A 17,768-nucleotide genomic window follows, 5' to 3' on the forward strand; every position below is an offset into this window, starting at 1 on the left:
ATATGCCAAACTATAATCATTTTTTTGTTATGCTTTAGACTTTTCTTACTTACCAAGTATAATAATTGCTGGATGATACCAGACCATAATCGAAAATCACTTTGAAAGAAAAAACATATTACGGTTTTTGAAGGTCAACCTGTTAAAACTTAACAAACTTGGCACTGACCATCATCATAAAAATCAATAAAAGGTTAAAGATGAAATTTCCTAGGCTTTGTGTTCTGGTGGCAGATAGTAGAAAAGAGAAAGATTTATTAATTCAAGGAGTATTTAAGTGAAGCAGTTTTTTTTTAATATAAAAATCTACTGTTGTTCTCCCTCTATAATTTTATAATATATATATATATCATATTACGTATTTACAACATTAAGGTTAACTACCTTAATAAGCAACTCAAAAAACTGCCAGTGTTATCGAACTTTTAAGAAGCTTTAATTATTTCATACCGTACAAAATAATTTATGTATTGGATAGTGAACCTTAAATATACTTTAATTATTCATAAAATAATTACAGGCTGTCGCCTAGTTACACTTATATCGTAGTTTTTACGACAGATGAATTTTTTATGACATATCAGATGCATAATTCTGTGGTGCATATCCCTAAAAAACCTATTTGTAGAGGCCCAATAAATCTAATCTCCAGACAATGAAAATAACAAAACGAATCATTTTATTTCTATGATAATATATATTAAAATTAGTAATTTCCAAAGTGGGTATTATTGTTCCCTTCTGCGTATGATAAGATTAAATATAAACAGCGTATCATAAACGAGAACTGAAATTCGAATATTTTTAACAAAAATTCTATTATTCAGACTAAATTTTTTTTTTTTTAACATTCCAGAAATATTCAAGAGCTTTTTTTTAATTTCTCTATCTCTACATCTTGAGAGACAGAAAAAAATTAATGTTTATTTGTATGTGTAGAATTAATCGACCCTGAATTAGAATACGTACATATACCTTTTACCTTTTATTTAAAAAAATACTTTATACCATATTTTTAAAATAAATGTGGGTTTACCACAAACACAGATCTGTTTCCCTGTGCAACGTGCCGCAGTGTGTCCAAATCTCTGATATCCAAAGCAGCGCAATGGAGTCATAATGAACGTAATGTCGGTCCGTTGGCTGACATAATTGCAAGTACCGAAGTACCATATCGTTGCCCGCTCCGGACGTGTACGTAGATGTTAATGCACAGACGTGAAGCTAGATTTTATCCGGTGCATTATTATTATTATTTTATAAGAAAGTATTCAAGAGGAAATGATAGGTAAAACCAAATATATTTTCTATCTAAACAACCAATATCCAGCTTACTAAAATGGATACACCTGTGGTAGTAAATCTCCGACATAAAATGGAGATACAGATAATTCAGTTTGTATAAAAATACAATTTAATAATTTGGAATTATCATGAGCAAATGATTTGTTAGTATCCGCCAGGGTATGCCATTACAAGTACATACCCGATCGACCGGGTTTGTAGTGTTATACCCGGCTACAGGTAAAGTACTTCCTTTTGTACGCAATTTCCTGAATATTGAAATGTGGCAGAGTAAACAATCTCTTTGAAACCAATCCGACTGGTAAGATGCTGTAATCGAGTCTTTTTTCTCTACTTCGTGATGATGTAAAATAATCAGTTTAAATAAAATAATGAAATATAGATAATACAGGAAATTACACCGAAGTGTACGTAAATAAACAATCACTGAAAAGGTATTTAACTTAAGAGTTTGAATCAAATGCAGACCTTCCTCTTACAATGTTTGTGATTTTTTATATGTAACAAACGTTACTATTATAAAATGACCTTCTTTTTTTTCTATATTAGAATAATGAAGTCAGTAACACATAAAACAATTTACATTATTATGGCTATTAGTACTAGAATTACAGGTACTATAAGACATTGCTAATGATGTAATTCTGACGCAAACGTTAACAGACTTTTTTTTATAACTACTGATGGTAATAATATTGCACTACCTGAATTATAAAACTTGACAAATTTGACAAAAGAACAAGTAGACCTGTAATTTGTGTGCTAGATAATTAAACAAATAAATGGTAAAATAATCAATTTAAAAAATTATTAAAAAACTGGTGACACGGTTAACAAATTTTCTCGATTATATTTATTAACACTCTTTTCCAACGTTTTCAAAATTATTGTAATATTGTTTTTTACAGTAATGTAAATTTTTGAAAAGGAAAAAGCTAAATACATCTCCTATTCTCAAAAACGCAGTGACTTTCATGTAAAGATTGACAAAATAAAAATACCCTCCTTCGCAGAACCCAGAAATGGTGCTGCTTCCATTTGAATCCCACACAACTCTTTATATCAATTTTTCTTTTTAAAATGTCAAAAAATATTTTTAATAGCGGAATATTCAGGTTGATATTATTTGTCTGAAGGAGGGTAGAATGAAGGAAGTTCTTCTAAATATAACCGGTATTTTATAGTATTAAAATGTAATTTCAAGCATCCTCTTGTTACTCTCTCCTTTTACCACGAACAAGTTTTGGTCCTGTAGCATCAATTTTTGCCGGATAAATTCTACGAACTTAAATTTTTTGAATGTCCAGTTAAGTCTTATAGGAATAAAATCTAAAATAATAATTACAGAAAACTGGAATGTAGTTATATAAACTTATATATCAATTTTTTAAATCTTCCCACTGATGTTATCCGCAGCGGCTGGATAACGTAAATTTTTATAAAGTAATAAAAACTCTTATAAATTATTATTTTACAAAACAGTTATTTTAACTGTTATTTTACAAAACAGTTTTTCTTAAATTAGCACCAGAACGCTATTGTCTATACACCTAAGTGCACACGCCCTCTCTCTTTCTTTCTTTCTCTCTTTCTCTCGCACGCGCACACAAACTATGCATTCTGGTCCAATATTATATTTTCTTGTATAATTTTATATTGTAGGAGTTAAATTTTATAATGAGAAAATTATATCATTTTTTAAGACGATAAAAATATTACAGCAGTTTCTTAATTTTCAGGAGGAGGGATGGAAACCCTTATTCTCCTAGCATTGTTCTCGCTAGGGGTGGTAGAGGGTGCTCTTCCTCCGATGAAGCCACAGCCTATGAACATTGTACCACCGCTACCAATATCTGCCGTGAATGCCTCAAATATTTTATGCAGAAACCATAGTCGGATGCTAGAGGATGCTTTGAGTAAAGGAGTACTTTGGGCTCAACAGAGTAAGTAATTTTACGATTATTTTTTAATTTTTAACTTCATAGTAACATTTTTTTCATGAATCGATAATTTTTTCTTATTCTTAATCAAGAATTTCTTTCTTTCTATTAATTTATTTATTGTTAACACACACACACACAGATTTAAATTTTTTATATATATTCACACACACCACACTTTTTTATTTTTTTTTATTAATAAAGTTACGAAACTTTATTAATAAGGCCCAGTGTCAAGTGTTACTACTTAAAACGATGTATAAAATTAAATTTAAAAACATATGTTCCTGGATTAAATTTTAATTAACTTCAGAAATTTTAATACGGAGACTTTTGGAAATTTCAGTATTTTTTTCATGTAATATCTACCTGAGAGGTGATAAAACATCTGTTAATCAGAACCCAATAACAGATTGGTGATAGGAAATAATATAGCAAGCTACTTGCGTTGGTAGTAAGGCCGGGCCTTGAACTACCAACTTCCGCGCGGGAACGTAAGTTCTGACCCACTGTAACAATCCGTTTTTTAATGCGCAAAATATTTTTGTGTTTGTTCTTTTGTTTGGAAAATTAGACAGATTTTATTTGAAAATATAATTAAATAAATGGTTTATTATTATAACCTGTTTGGAACTTATTTTGCTGCTTTGTTGGGTAAATTAATTAATCGTATCAAAATGAAATTTAAGCGTTAAAATTTCCGATGTTAGCATCACTATTATTATTTTAATACTTTAATATCTTTTAAAAATATTTACAATTTTCTTACATTTGAACATGTAAGAGATTGTAAGTATTTATAGTAATTGTTTATTTTGATAATAAACGTAATTACTCAAAGCCAAACCAAGAAGGATAACTAATTAAGAACTTAATAACTAATTAAGAATAACTAATTAAAACACACTGAATATGGCATACCAGAAAATCACACTCGATTTTTACAAAATATGCTGACCTTCTTGGTGGAAAAGTAGTTTCTTCGCCTTTCATCTGGAAAGTTCTGGGTTCGAATCTCATTGGGCTTAGTTAGTAATTTTTAAACCTTATAAAGTATCATAGTATGTTATTACGTACAACCCTCGAACTTACGCAGTAAATTTAATTATTTAAAAAAATATTTATTGCAAAACAATTTATCTATCAGAAAAGTAAATATATTAGCTGTAGAACAAATTCTACAGTTCACAAATGACTGAAAAGGCAACACAAATACTAATAATTACTTTAAATGTTACATTCTTTATAACTGACGCGTATTCAGTGTCATTTGAAGTTTTACCGTAAAACCATTTAATTACATCTACTTTATCCTATTGCAACCGTTAGGACGTTAGAGGAGCCCATACAAAACTACTATCCGAATGTGTTTTTTTTCATGTCGCCAAATAAGCTTCAAGCTTGGGCAAGGGAAATGGTAATGGAATTTTATAGGATATGAAAAATGTCATACTGTTCGGGATTGGAACACGGGACCTCCGGGTGAAAGACCGAGACGCTACCACTCCGCCGCGAAGATAAAGAACGACATCATACTAGCTTGTTATAAGCTACACTCTGTCTTTGGTTATTAAACGGTTAATCTTCGAATAGCTTTTAGCTTGTATTAACCTTGCTTTTAAATATTTTTTTGAAGCTACCATTAACATTGTTAGGCCGTAGGTCAAGGTCGATAAAGTTTAACTGAGTTCAACCAATGATTACTTGTATATGCTTGAGAATATAGCAGCAACAAATACACATTTATTTCATAATATTATTATTATTATTATTATTATTATTATTATTATTATTATTATTATTATTATTATTATTATTATTATTATTATTATTATTATTATTATTATTATTATTATTATTATTATTATTATTATTATTATTATTATTATTATTATTATTATTATTATTATTATTATTATTATTATTATTATTATTATTATTATTATTATTATTATTATTATTATTATTATTATTATTATTATTATTATTATTATTATTATTATTATTATTATTATTATTATTATTATTATTATTATTATTATTATTATTATTATTATTATTATTATTATTATTATTATTATTATTATTATTATTATTATTATTATTATTATTATTATTATTATTATTATTATTATTATTATTATTATTATTATTATTATTATTATTATTATTATTATTATTATTATTATTATTATTATTATTATTATTATTATTATTATTATTATTATTATTATTATTATTATTATTATTATTATTATTATTATTATTATTATTATTATTATTATTATTATTATTATTATTATTATTATTATTATTATTATTATTATTATTATTATTATTATTATTATTATTATTATTATTATTATTATTATTATTATTATTATTATTATTATTATTATTATTATTATTATTATTATTATTATTATTATTATTATTATTATTATTATTATTATTATTATTATTATTATTATTATTATTATTATTATTATTATTATTATTATTATTATTATTATTATTATTATTATTATTATTATTATTATTATTATTATTATTATTATTATTATTATTATTATTATTATTATTATTATTATTATTATTATTATTATTATTATTATTATTATTATTATTATTATTATTATTATTATTATTATTATTATTATTATTATTATTATTATTATTATTATTATTATTATTATTATTATTATTATTATTATTATTATTATTATTATTATTATTATTATTATTATTATTATTATTATTATTATTATTATTATTATTATTATTATTATTATTATTATTATTATTATTATTATTATTATTATTATTATTATTATTATTATTATTATTATTATTATTATTATTATTATTATTATTATTATTATTATTATTATTATTATTATTATTATTATTATTATTATTATTATTATTATTATTATTATTATTATTATTATTATTATTATTATTATTATTATTATTATTATTATTATTATTATTATTATTATTATTATTATTATATCCAGCATTAAATACCGCTCACGATTTCTTAGGCAACTAGTTCTCTAATAATAATAAATTTTGGTTTAGAATCCAAAATCAAGCTCAGTAATTCAAAATATTTTGTATTTAAATTACCATCATTACAAAATGTGAACATTTTTTGCTTGATGATCTCGCCCCACAGGCTTGAAGAGCTTGAGCGTGGGAAATGGAAGGGAAATTTTTGTAGCGTAATAAAAATGTTTTCGTATTAATCAATAATGTTTTTAAATATGAAAAAAATAATTACTTTTTCGGTTGTTTACTTCTTTGTACGAAGTAAAGAAAGTATTGCGATCTCGAGAAATTTCTGTCTTGAGATTTCAACGGAAATGTTCATTTTCATCATCCCTGAATCAATTTCGACTAGTCTCGGCGTGACGTTTGTTCGTACGTATGTATGTACCACGCATAACTCAAAAACGATTAGCCATAGGATATTGAAATTTTGGATTTAGCACTGTTGTAGCACCTTCTAGTTGTGCACCTTCCTTTTTGATTTCAATCGGCTGAACTAAAAGTGTTTAAAAAAGCCAAAAATGCGAAAAAATTGAATTTTAGACCTTTTATTAACTTAAGTAATAAGCCCTCATTAAGAGCTTTTCAACGATGTATCGTAAGTGGTACTTATTTTCATTAGTTCCAGAGTTATAGTCAAATGAAATTTTAATTAATGAAATATTTGAATCTAGAAGGGGAAGGCACATCGGTTCGGTTCTTCATCTCCTTTTTTATTTTTTTTAGCTTTCTTTAATTTTTTTTTAATATATTGATTTATTAATAATTATTAACCCGTGATTGTAAAAACGTTTTATGAAAAAAATCAAAACTTATTAATGAAATAAGATTTAATGTACTTTTAAAAATGTGAATATGTAATTTAACAGGCATTATTACATATATGTATATGTAGTAGATTTGGTGAAACATCTGATTATTTAATATTAATTAAAAGTTGTAATTTAGAATCGTATTATTTTTTGATTTTCTAGTTTAATTTATGTTTAATTTTATTTAATTATTTTGGAGTTTCTGTTAATTTTATCTACATTAAAGTTAACTACAGAGTGACTGAAAAATAGACCCTCACAAGAACATATACACTGAGGCATACATACCTGATCTTTAATAAACTGCAAAAAATCTTATCTTTTAGTTCATTACTTCTCTGATACTGTTCGACAATATTCCCCCTAAGTCGGAGTTGATCATCATTTCGTTTATCTTTTTTTTGGTTGCCAATCATTTATTTAATCACTCTTTGGTTTAACATAATACAGAAGAATTATGTGAAACCAAAGTGCAATTAATTTGTGTACACGTTCTCTAATTTTCAAATTTTCTCTCTTTATATTCATCATCCAATCTTATTTTTTTTATTCTTTCGTTGGTCTTAAAGTTTTGTTCCTCTTTATATTTATCATCTTCCCTTAATGTTTTTCTTCTTTCTTTGTTTATAACATATTCTTCCTCTTTATATTTATCATCTTCTTTTAATTTTTTTATTCTTCCCTTGTTCTTAACATTTTTTTCCTCTTCATATTCATTTTTTGTCGTTTTTTTGAGATGTATTTCTTCATGTTATCTTTCTTTTTCCTGTATGATCGTTTCTTTTTCAATTTTGATTATTCACCAAATAGTCCAGTAATAAAAACTGAATATTTTACAACGTAAGGTCGAAATTAACATTTGTAACCAGTATACAGGAGTTTACTAAATGGAATAGTTTAATTATTATTAACCTTTATTTATACGACACACCAGAAATCTGAATCTTTTGTTAATCAGCAAATCACGAAGATACGAATAATACTGAACTAGTAATAAAGGGCTTTTAATATATGCTAAAATTTCGTGTAAGATTGTTGAATTAATAATTTTATAAATATTTGATGTTAATAAAAACTAATATTTCAACAATTCTGTAACTGTCCACTTTATTAAACAATTGGAGGATCGTATCTTACTTTCAAATGAAATAAGTTTAAATGAAGTGCTACAAAAAATATATGTAATTTAATAGGCGTTCAAGGAAGTTATGTGGTGTCTACATCAGATGTTTTTATTAAGCTATACAGTTCAATTCCTTGTTCTTGTTAATAAACTAGGGTTTAAAAATAAAAAAATGAGAACTAAAACAAGAACCGATGAAGTTATTACATATTTAAAAAAATAATTACTGTTGTATGTATTCAGAAGCATATCATTCGTTCAGTTTTTGTTTTAAAAATCAGAAATAGTGTAAAATATCCCATAATGATTTTTTATTAGCAGTAGTTTACGACAAGTAAACGAATTATTACCGCTTTAGAGTTTTAGAGAAGCTTCCTCGTGTAGGCAGGAAGTGGCTTCACGAGTTCTCATTTAAGATTTTTGCGTGTTCTGATGATGTCAACTTGGTGAGCATAACATAAAGGAATTATAAACTATTTTGTAACAAGCGATAACATTCATATTTTTTTATGAATGTTATGTTTTATATGAATGTTCATTTTTTTTGTCATATTTTTATGACAAAATAAATGAAGATGACTCGATAGAATACTATACACAAGATATAATAGTTTTTAATTTTCCAAAAACAATTTCAAATAATCTGGCTGCTGTTTTAACAGATGTGAATTTATATGAATGTAACAGATATGAATTTTTAACAGATTGAATTAATAATGGAAGTAGCGTCAGCTAAAGCTGTGAGATACTATATCAACGTACTTTCAACGTACAACGTACAATTTTCAGTTGTACTTTAGGGCTATGAGAGATATTGCATGATCCTCGGTGACCGAAGAAGGAAAAAACTTCTGAAATCAGGATTTTGAAGCTTATTCTTTACCCAAAGATAGGTAGCACAGAAAATCGAACAGCGCTACTAGATGAAAAATTCTGCTCGTAGATAGCAGTCCACGTAAATCATAGCAGATCACGTTATTAGAGCCTATCTTGTTATCAAACTAATTTTCAGTTCACATCCATTTCAAAGGATACCAGCAGGGAAATCTCCTAAAGGAGATTGTACGCGGTACAAAGAGATATTCGGGAAACCAACACTCTGCACGGGTTAACAGAAGTAAGCATCTTACATTCCAATTTAATAAAGTATTATATTTCTGTCTTTCCAGCCTTAAACCTAGCTGAGTTGTTACATATTCGTGACGATAGAAAACTTATTTTGATAACATGAGCGTATATCTGGCCAATAAACCTTTACCGTGATTTAAACATGAATGAATTTAATGTTAATATACTCTTAAGTAAGCGTGGGAAAAACTGGGCTTTGCCTTCTGACCTTCTGACCTTCTGACCGCACATTAGTGCCGATTAGACTTTTTATAGTGAGATAGCGAAATTGGAAACAGAAAACCGGTTCTATTCGTGTATCAAACAAATCTATATCCATCGAAAGTTCTACCAAAAAATAATATCTAAAATCCGATGTGCAAAACTGACCTAAAAACAATAAATACTTACTTTCAAGATCAAAAACCTTTTTTCAGAAAAAAAATAAAAAGAATTTTATTTTACATCAGGCAAACTATGCTCTTATAACTATGAATATAATTATAGATAATTATAGTTATTCTATTATCAGTAATAATAATAATTTAACCGTGCTCCTATATCTCAGGATATAGGAGCACGGTTAAATCTATTTAAAACTTCCTTAAGATGCCAATAGTGTGTATTCTTCTAAAAGGTTACCGATTATACTTAAATACGAGTAGTACTTATTATTCTACAGAAAAAATAAAGAAAAGAAACAACCGACATCAGACAAAAAACTAGCTCAACATTCTATATGTTCAGAACTAAGATACGTAAAAATGAACGGATACATAAATTTTTTTTAATGCTCTCTAAAAGCTACTAGCAGATCAACAGTGCGCAGTAAAGGTTATTTACAAAAAATAAATTTAAATAAAATTTATTAACCAACTTAAAAATAGTAGAAACAGATTAATAAAAAAATACTTTTAAAAAAAATTAAGTTGCTAGCAAACTGACAAGGTATCCTACTATTTACTTCTTTTACTAGAAATTAACAAATAATTTCTTCCTATGTACGTCCAAATAAATAGTTTTATTTAAATAATAGAAAATAAAAACCTAAGACTAGTTTAATATAATTATTATAATTACCTGAAGCTGTAATCTAAATATTTCTGCTCTTCAATTAATTTCACCTCTCCAGTACAGATATTTTTTATTTTACTCTCATCTTATTCTTACTCTGATTCTTTTTTGTAAGTCGTTTTGTTTATTTATTCCTTAGATTAAGTCCTTGTAAATGCGTCTATACGTATATTTTATAAAGTAAAATAAGGTGGATGAAATGATAGGGACAAAAGTATTATAAATTTACCAGGTATTGAATCAAAAAGCTTGCTAATAACGTAACAACTATAGAAAATAACAAACTAAAACAGCTACTTAGCTTTTTTATTTTGTATATTTCCTCCATAATTTTCAAATTCTTTTTTATCTTTAAAAGAATAATAATAATATAATTTTTTTTTCTCCACTGTTTCCTCAACCGTTACAAACTTAAGTATTCTAGACTCCATTGCCAATTTGTCCATCCAACACCCTTGTTTTCCGTTCTGTTCCAACAAGTCCAGAAGTTGTGCCGCTTATATTAACTCTTCAACCAAATAAAAATAACACTCAAAAACTACAACGAGTTTATAATGTATTTGCATACATGTGTAGCAAGTCGGGTTTTGAAAGGTTGCGGTTGTAGCTGTAGAATGTGAAAAAACGTCTTTATTAATGGTGTTATAATCACAAAAGTTTGAATTACATAAAAAATCTTTAAATATATTTTGTAAAAATATGCAGTGAAACTTGGTATTCGTTGATGTTCGGTAATAAGAAGAGTAGCTTTAATTTCTTAAAATGTATGTTGTATAAATCCGTGGATCTCAAATTAGTAAAATTTTCTTTTGTGCAAAAAACATTTTACTAACTTAAACAAAATTCTCACAAAAGATAAGAACAACATTGTTTAACATCTTTACTGTAGAATACTAGAATTTATAATAGGTGGTCTAAAAAGTATTGAGCTTTTTGCGCAGGAGAGGTTAGCGAATACTGGCAAAAGTCGAGGAAGACTGTCATATAAGTAGTCACGACATCGCCAATGACCTAAACATCCATCACCAAACAGCGATAAACCGTTTTGAGGAGACTGGATACAAAAAGAAGATAGACGTTTGGGTGCCTCATGATCTGAATCAGAAAAATTTACTCGTACGAATTTTTACCTGCGAATGTCTAGTGAAACGTAACGAAATCGAACCGTTTCTGAAGAGATTGATCACAAGCGATAAAAAGTGAATAACCTACAACAGTGTGCGAAAAAGATCTTGGTCGAAGCGAAGAGAAACTCTACAGTCTATGGCAAAGCCCACAGGAATTTTATGGTGTGCGTTTGGTGGAATTGGATGGGCATTGTACATCACGAGCTGCTGCACGTGATGCCACTAGGCAGAACGATAGACTCAGACCTGAAATGTGACCATTAACGGGGATTGCACCTAGTAATTTAAGATAAAACGCCTAAACTGGTCAACAGAAAGGGTATTGTATTCAGCGCTGATATCGCCAGACTGCAAAAATGTTTAACGACCAGTCAGATATTGAGAGAGCTTGAATGGGAAGTTTAAATTCATCCACCGTATAGCCTGTCATATTATCATTTGTTTCGGTCTCGGCACAACTTACTGAATAGTGTTAAATTAGTTTCAAAAGAGGCCTGTGGAAACCACAGAAGTTCTATAGTGACGGGATTATGCTGTTTTTGGAAAAATGGCAGTAGTTCATAAAAAAAAAATTAAAAATAAAAAAAATATACGGTCTCATAATGTTATTTTCCAATAACAATAAACGTATTCTTACTTTTGGCCTCTAAAGGCTCACTACGTTTTAGACAATCTCATACGTTCTTGACCACAACTCGTGTTAACAATAGTAAAAATATTTATTTTCTTCAATAAAATATTTTGCAGTAAGCCTAATATTTAAATAGTCTAGTGGAATTAATCAGTGCGTTAAATCTAGTTCCTTAATTGAAACTAATTTTCTTGCGTTTACACCGTATTAAAAATAAGTCATTAACTTTAAACAAATGATTAATTTAATCCTTCTGTTTACCGATGTGATAAGATTTTCATAATTGAGAGCTGTTATAACTGTAATAATGGTATCAGAGACATCAATGGTCTTGAATTGAACTTTGTAGATAAGTTAACTGCATGATTTCATTTACGAAAACCGGCAACAAAAATGCCGGTTTTCGTTGTTAATCCATTTACTAGTGTTTCATAAAAACTTGACAGGTTTTTGACAAAACATTTCATTATTTTCTACGTGTTAATCTCTCGGTTCAACATACTTCCTACGTTTCAAATTATGTTCAATTATGTACTTCAGTTATATTTTAACGGTCTACCCTTATGGTTTTAATTTTAATAAAACCTTCTGAAACAAAATTCACTAACTATGGTTTCCTTAATTAATAGTTCATAAACTTTGTCCTTTCAATAAGATTTTTCCACAAACTTCTCTAATCTCCAATGCTGCCTTAATACCTGTTTATTTCGTACTCTATCAAGCAACCCCTTTAATTTTCACCATTCTGGTAGATCACTATATTTCAAAAACCTCTGGTTTTCGGATTTCCCTGAGGTTCATATTTTGCTTCTATTAGCGCTACATGCAAATATACAATTTTTTTACGCAGAGTAAGAGATGCACGCTATGCACCCCAATTTCAAAAGTTTTTTCTATAAAATCTTTGATTTTATTAATATACTATTGTTTTCCAAATCCAAAATATCATGAATCGGCAAAAGTCAAAAATGCCAGTTCGTTAAAAAAATATATCCTGAGCTGTTTTTCAAAAACTATTCTTCTGATTTTCAAAGAGTGTCATTTCTCTTAAGCTATAAGTATTCCAGCTACAAAGGGAAACCGGATTGTTTAATCCGCGGTGAGTTCCATCGCGTATGGGAAAATTTATTAAGCTTCATTAACATAGCCTTATGGGCTGCATTTTAAGGACTCGCCGCCCCTTAGTTTTAAGTATTTTAAATAATGTGATCTTATAGTTTTTTGACCTAGCCCGTCTAGGCGGTGTAACTTAGAAAGAAGATATTTTAATGATTATAGTCCCTAATGTTATTTGATATCCATTGAGAGAGATTTAAAGATGAATAGAATTTTATTTAAATAAATCTTTAATTTAAACTACATTTTTTATCGTAGATGCTTAGATATTTTTAAAAATACTTTTGTATTCGTCTATCATGAACATGATGAATTTTAATAGAAGAAAATTCATATAACTGGATTTTAATCAAAATTATTAGCAAATTTTCAAAGTAAAATTGTTCAAAATGGAGGACAGTTACTTTTTGTTTGATTGTCACAGTTCTTTAAAAAAATTTCTTAAAATCCATCTGAAGAGAACCAAACGAGTAGGCTGGTTAAAAAAGTAGAAATATTAAAAAATATATTCAACTTTTTAATTTTTCAATGAGTAACTCTAAACATACAACCAAAGAAGTATGGCATAATGACCTTGGAAAAAATGTTTATACATTTAAATGATAAATCTTACAACGCTATATACGTAATAAGAAATTAATGAATTTCAAGTATTAATTTCAAGGTAAAAAAAAAACTGATCGTGAATTGAATTCGTTAAATATACTTACTAGTTTTACAAGTATGTAATTGAGGAAATTTTTTTATCTACTATAAAAATAAAAAGCCTATTTTGCTTTTTTTTATTTATAAACAAACAAGTTACTCGGTTACAAATTAACTGTTACTCGCTATAAGATCAAAGGAAAAAATAATTAAAAAATTGAACCAACACATCTGAAATTTATAAGTATAGGTTTTTTTTTAAATTAAAACCAACTGTTAACATGTGATCAAAGAACACCAAGAGAGTGTTTTAAAATCAATAGCAAATTTGTTTGAGATAAATAACTTCAAAACAGATAAATTAAGGATAACATTTTCCTGGATTAGTGTCCTTCAAATATGGTTGGAAACCATATTAGTTCCAACAGAACTAAATGATCAGAATTTTATTTGGTAGAAAAAAATTAGTTATGCACATCATTTTCAAACACTTATTGTAATCTTTAAAGATTTTTCACGTTGTCATTATAAATTTATATTTTAAATCAAGTAGCCTAACGTTTAATTAAATTTAAATATTTAGTTATAGTTTTTTTAATAAAATTTTATCATTTTTTATGTACAACATATAGGTTATCAGGGATTTTTTCTTAATGACTTTTACACTCACCAGTCAGTCTAGAAAAACTCGTTATCTTCTATTGGAAAGAAAATCTGTTAGGTAATTTTTTTTTTTTGTTTATTTTAAAGGCGTAGCGGATAAACAAAAAAATTACTTGGTAGTTTTTTGTATCGGATACAATAGTATTAAGAAAAGATGGTGTGAGAAAAAAATAACGGTATACCAATAACGAATTTATCAAATACTGTTTTAAAAGTTTTATGTTTTATTTCATCTCTCTTCACTTTATTAGGTCTTTATTTGTTAATAAAAAAAAGTTGTAGAAATCTGATAAGCAATCCAGTAAAATCGAATTATTACGTTAGACGCCGTTAGAACAAGAAATAAAATACAAAGTACCATAAATTAAAACAATACAATAGACTAATAACTTCAGATAATTGTTTTTAGAAAAATTACTTTGAGAGTTAATAAAATTATTTTTTTTATATTTTTATCATTAAAAAAATATAGTACAACTTTAATAAGAAAATCTACATAATTCGTACTGTAACAACAAACATCTTTATTATTTATTGCAAGTCATTACCATTTAATTTTTACTTCCTTGAACGAAGTAAACAAAGCATTGTGAACGCGAAAAATTTCGGTCTTCAGATTTCAACAGAAATATCCATTTTGACTAGTTTCAGCGTGACGTCTTTACGTACGTACATATGTGTGTATGTACGTATCTCGCATAACTCAAGATCGATTAGCGGTAGGATGTTGAAATTTTGGATTTAGGACTGCTAAAACATCTAGTTGTGCACCTCCTCCTTTCGATTGCAATCGACTGAACCAAAAGTCTCCAAAAAATACCAAAATCCAAAAAAAATTGGATTTGGGCTTTTTCTTAACTTCAGTAATAAGCTATCATTAGCTTTTTGACGATGTATCACAAGTGGTAGTTATTTTCATTGGTTCCAGAGTTATAGCAAAGTGAAATTTAAATTAATGAAATATTTGGAACTAAATTTTCTTTTTCTGCACCTCATTTAAACTTATCTCATTTGGAAGTGATATACTATCCTCCAGTTCTTTAATAAAGTACGCAGTTACACAATTGCATTGTGGTGGACAACACATTTTTTGTGGTGTCCGTTTCAGCATTTTATATTGGTTTATACATTAATTTTGTTTCACGTCGCTCAAGTAGATATGTGGTATAAATGAGAACGGTCGGATCCGTAACCACGCACACATCGATTTGCATATACATATATTTTTTAAAACTTGTTTTTTTAATTTAAATATATTGATTTATTAATAATAATTATTAACCTATGTAAAATTCTTTAAATAAAATGCAAAGAACATAACATTTTATTTTACTAATAACTTCTGATTTTTTCATATATATATATTTTTTTCAGTTAGACGTTAATAACTATTAATAAATCAATATATTTGAATTTAAAAAAAAGTTAAAAAAAATATAAGGAAATAAAGTTGGATTCGAACCGATGTGTCCTTGTAAGATCCAAATTTTTCATTAATTAAAATTTTATTTGTCTATAACTTTGGAACAATGAAAATAAGTACCACTTATATATAACGTTGAAAAGCTCTCAATGATGGCTTATTACTGCAGATAAGAAAAAGTCTAAAATCCAAATCTTTTGGATTTTGGGCTTCTTTTGGACACTTTTCGTCCAGTCGATTGCAATCAAAAGGGGAGGTGCACAACTAGATGTGACAACAGTTGTAAATCTAAAATCTCAACATCCTACGGCTAATCGTTTTAAGTTATGACACGTACGTACGTACAGACGTCATGCCAAAACTAATCAAAATGGATTCACGGGTGGTCAAAAAGAATATTTTCGTTGAAAACTGAAAACCGAAATTTTTCACGATCACAATACTTCCTTTACTTCGTACAAGGAAGTAATAAGAGCAGTTCTTTCTATGATATATGTATATGTATTTCTTATTTTACATTTTCAATTTTTTGTTTCCCTCTGTTTTGTTCTACAGCAGCTGGAAAAGGAAAACTGTAAAACAGTTAATATGTCACATTCCTTTTTATTACTTTGTATTTATGAACTTGGGATGATAACCCATGAAAGAATTATAAATTATAAGAAAGAAGTAAAGTACTATCAATAAATAATTTTACAATTTTTTGCAAGGGTTCAATTATTTTTTTTTGTAAATTTACAGTGGTTTCATTCGTTACACACGATGAAATAGTTACTCAAAGCTGATTTTGTTTAGAAAATTTTTTTTAATTACAAGCTTTTTCTTGTAAAAAAAGAATAACCCCCGAGATTCACATCTTTCTTACCCAACAACGGCAGAAGGAGGATTTTGAGTGAAAACGTTTGTTTGAGTATTTGAGAAGAAATTTTTTACGGCTCTATAAACTCCTTAATGCTTACACTGATTTTATCTGTTTAGATATTAAATGATTCTTACGGTCGCATAAGTGACGATGGTTGTATGAAAAATTGAAGAAAATAAATGGTAGACACCATATATCTTCCCTTTTGTTAATAAATAAAGATACAAAATTATTCTTTTCTTTTCTTTCAACCAAGACAATATTTCTTGATAATAAAAAAATGTTCCTCTTCATATAATCAAACCAAAAAAATTGTCACCCCTAGTGTAATATTTACAAATGTCATGAATATAGATTTATTTTCTTCGGCTAATAATAAAAAAACACCAAAACAATAATGAAATCACCACAATAATAAAATAAAAACAATAATAAAATCGCCTCCCACGTACATTTTTAAAATATTTTTATTGATAAAAAATTGGAAGTAAACATTTTATTTAATTTACGAAAAATTTATTTTCTATAAACATTTCGTTTTATTGAAAACGAAATTTTCATCAATTTTCTTCTTCATTATATCACGTAAATTGGTAATGAAATGTGAAATTAATAAAATTATTAATAATTACAGATATTTTTACAGAAAATAAAATACATAAAGAAAAATGAATTTTGAATTCTTTTTGCCAATGCAAATATGAAAATATTTCTATTACTGCGTGAATTACTACTAAGTCATTTATATTAACAAGAAATAAACCTCTCTAAAGAAATCTGGCCGTTTAATTTTTTTTTTTTAGCTGTAATTCTTTTTATTTAATATTTTTTATTACGTCAGTATTATAGAACGACAGTAATAAATAAAGTAATTAAACTAGACGTA

At 26.9% G+C, this 17,768-nt stretch overlaps 1 protein-coding gene across 1 annotated transcript in view; it reads left to right on the forward strand.

The window, feature by feature from the left end:
- Nucleotides 1-3,060: 3,060 nt before the first annotated feature.
- LOC142319961 (nose resistant to fluoxetine protein 6-like) overlaps nucleotides 3,061-17,768 on the forward strand; it is a 73,219-nt gene continuing 58,511 nt past the window's right edge. The window contains exon 1 of the mRNA XM_075357639.1: nucleotides 3,061-3,248. Coding sequence (XP_075213754.1) covers nucleotides 3,116-3,248 — 133 coding nt within the window. The 5' untranslated portion in view covers nucleotides 3,061-3,115. The remainder of the gene's footprint in view (nucleotides 3,249-17,768) is intronic.

This window comes from Lycorma delicatula, chromosome 2, assembly GCF_047948215.1.
Source record: "Lycorma delicatula isolate Av1 chromosome 2, ASM4794821v1, whole genome shotgun sequence".
Lineage (NCBI taxonomy): Eukaryota > Metazoa > Arthropoda > Insecta > Hemiptera > Fulgoridae > Lycorma > Lycorma delicatula.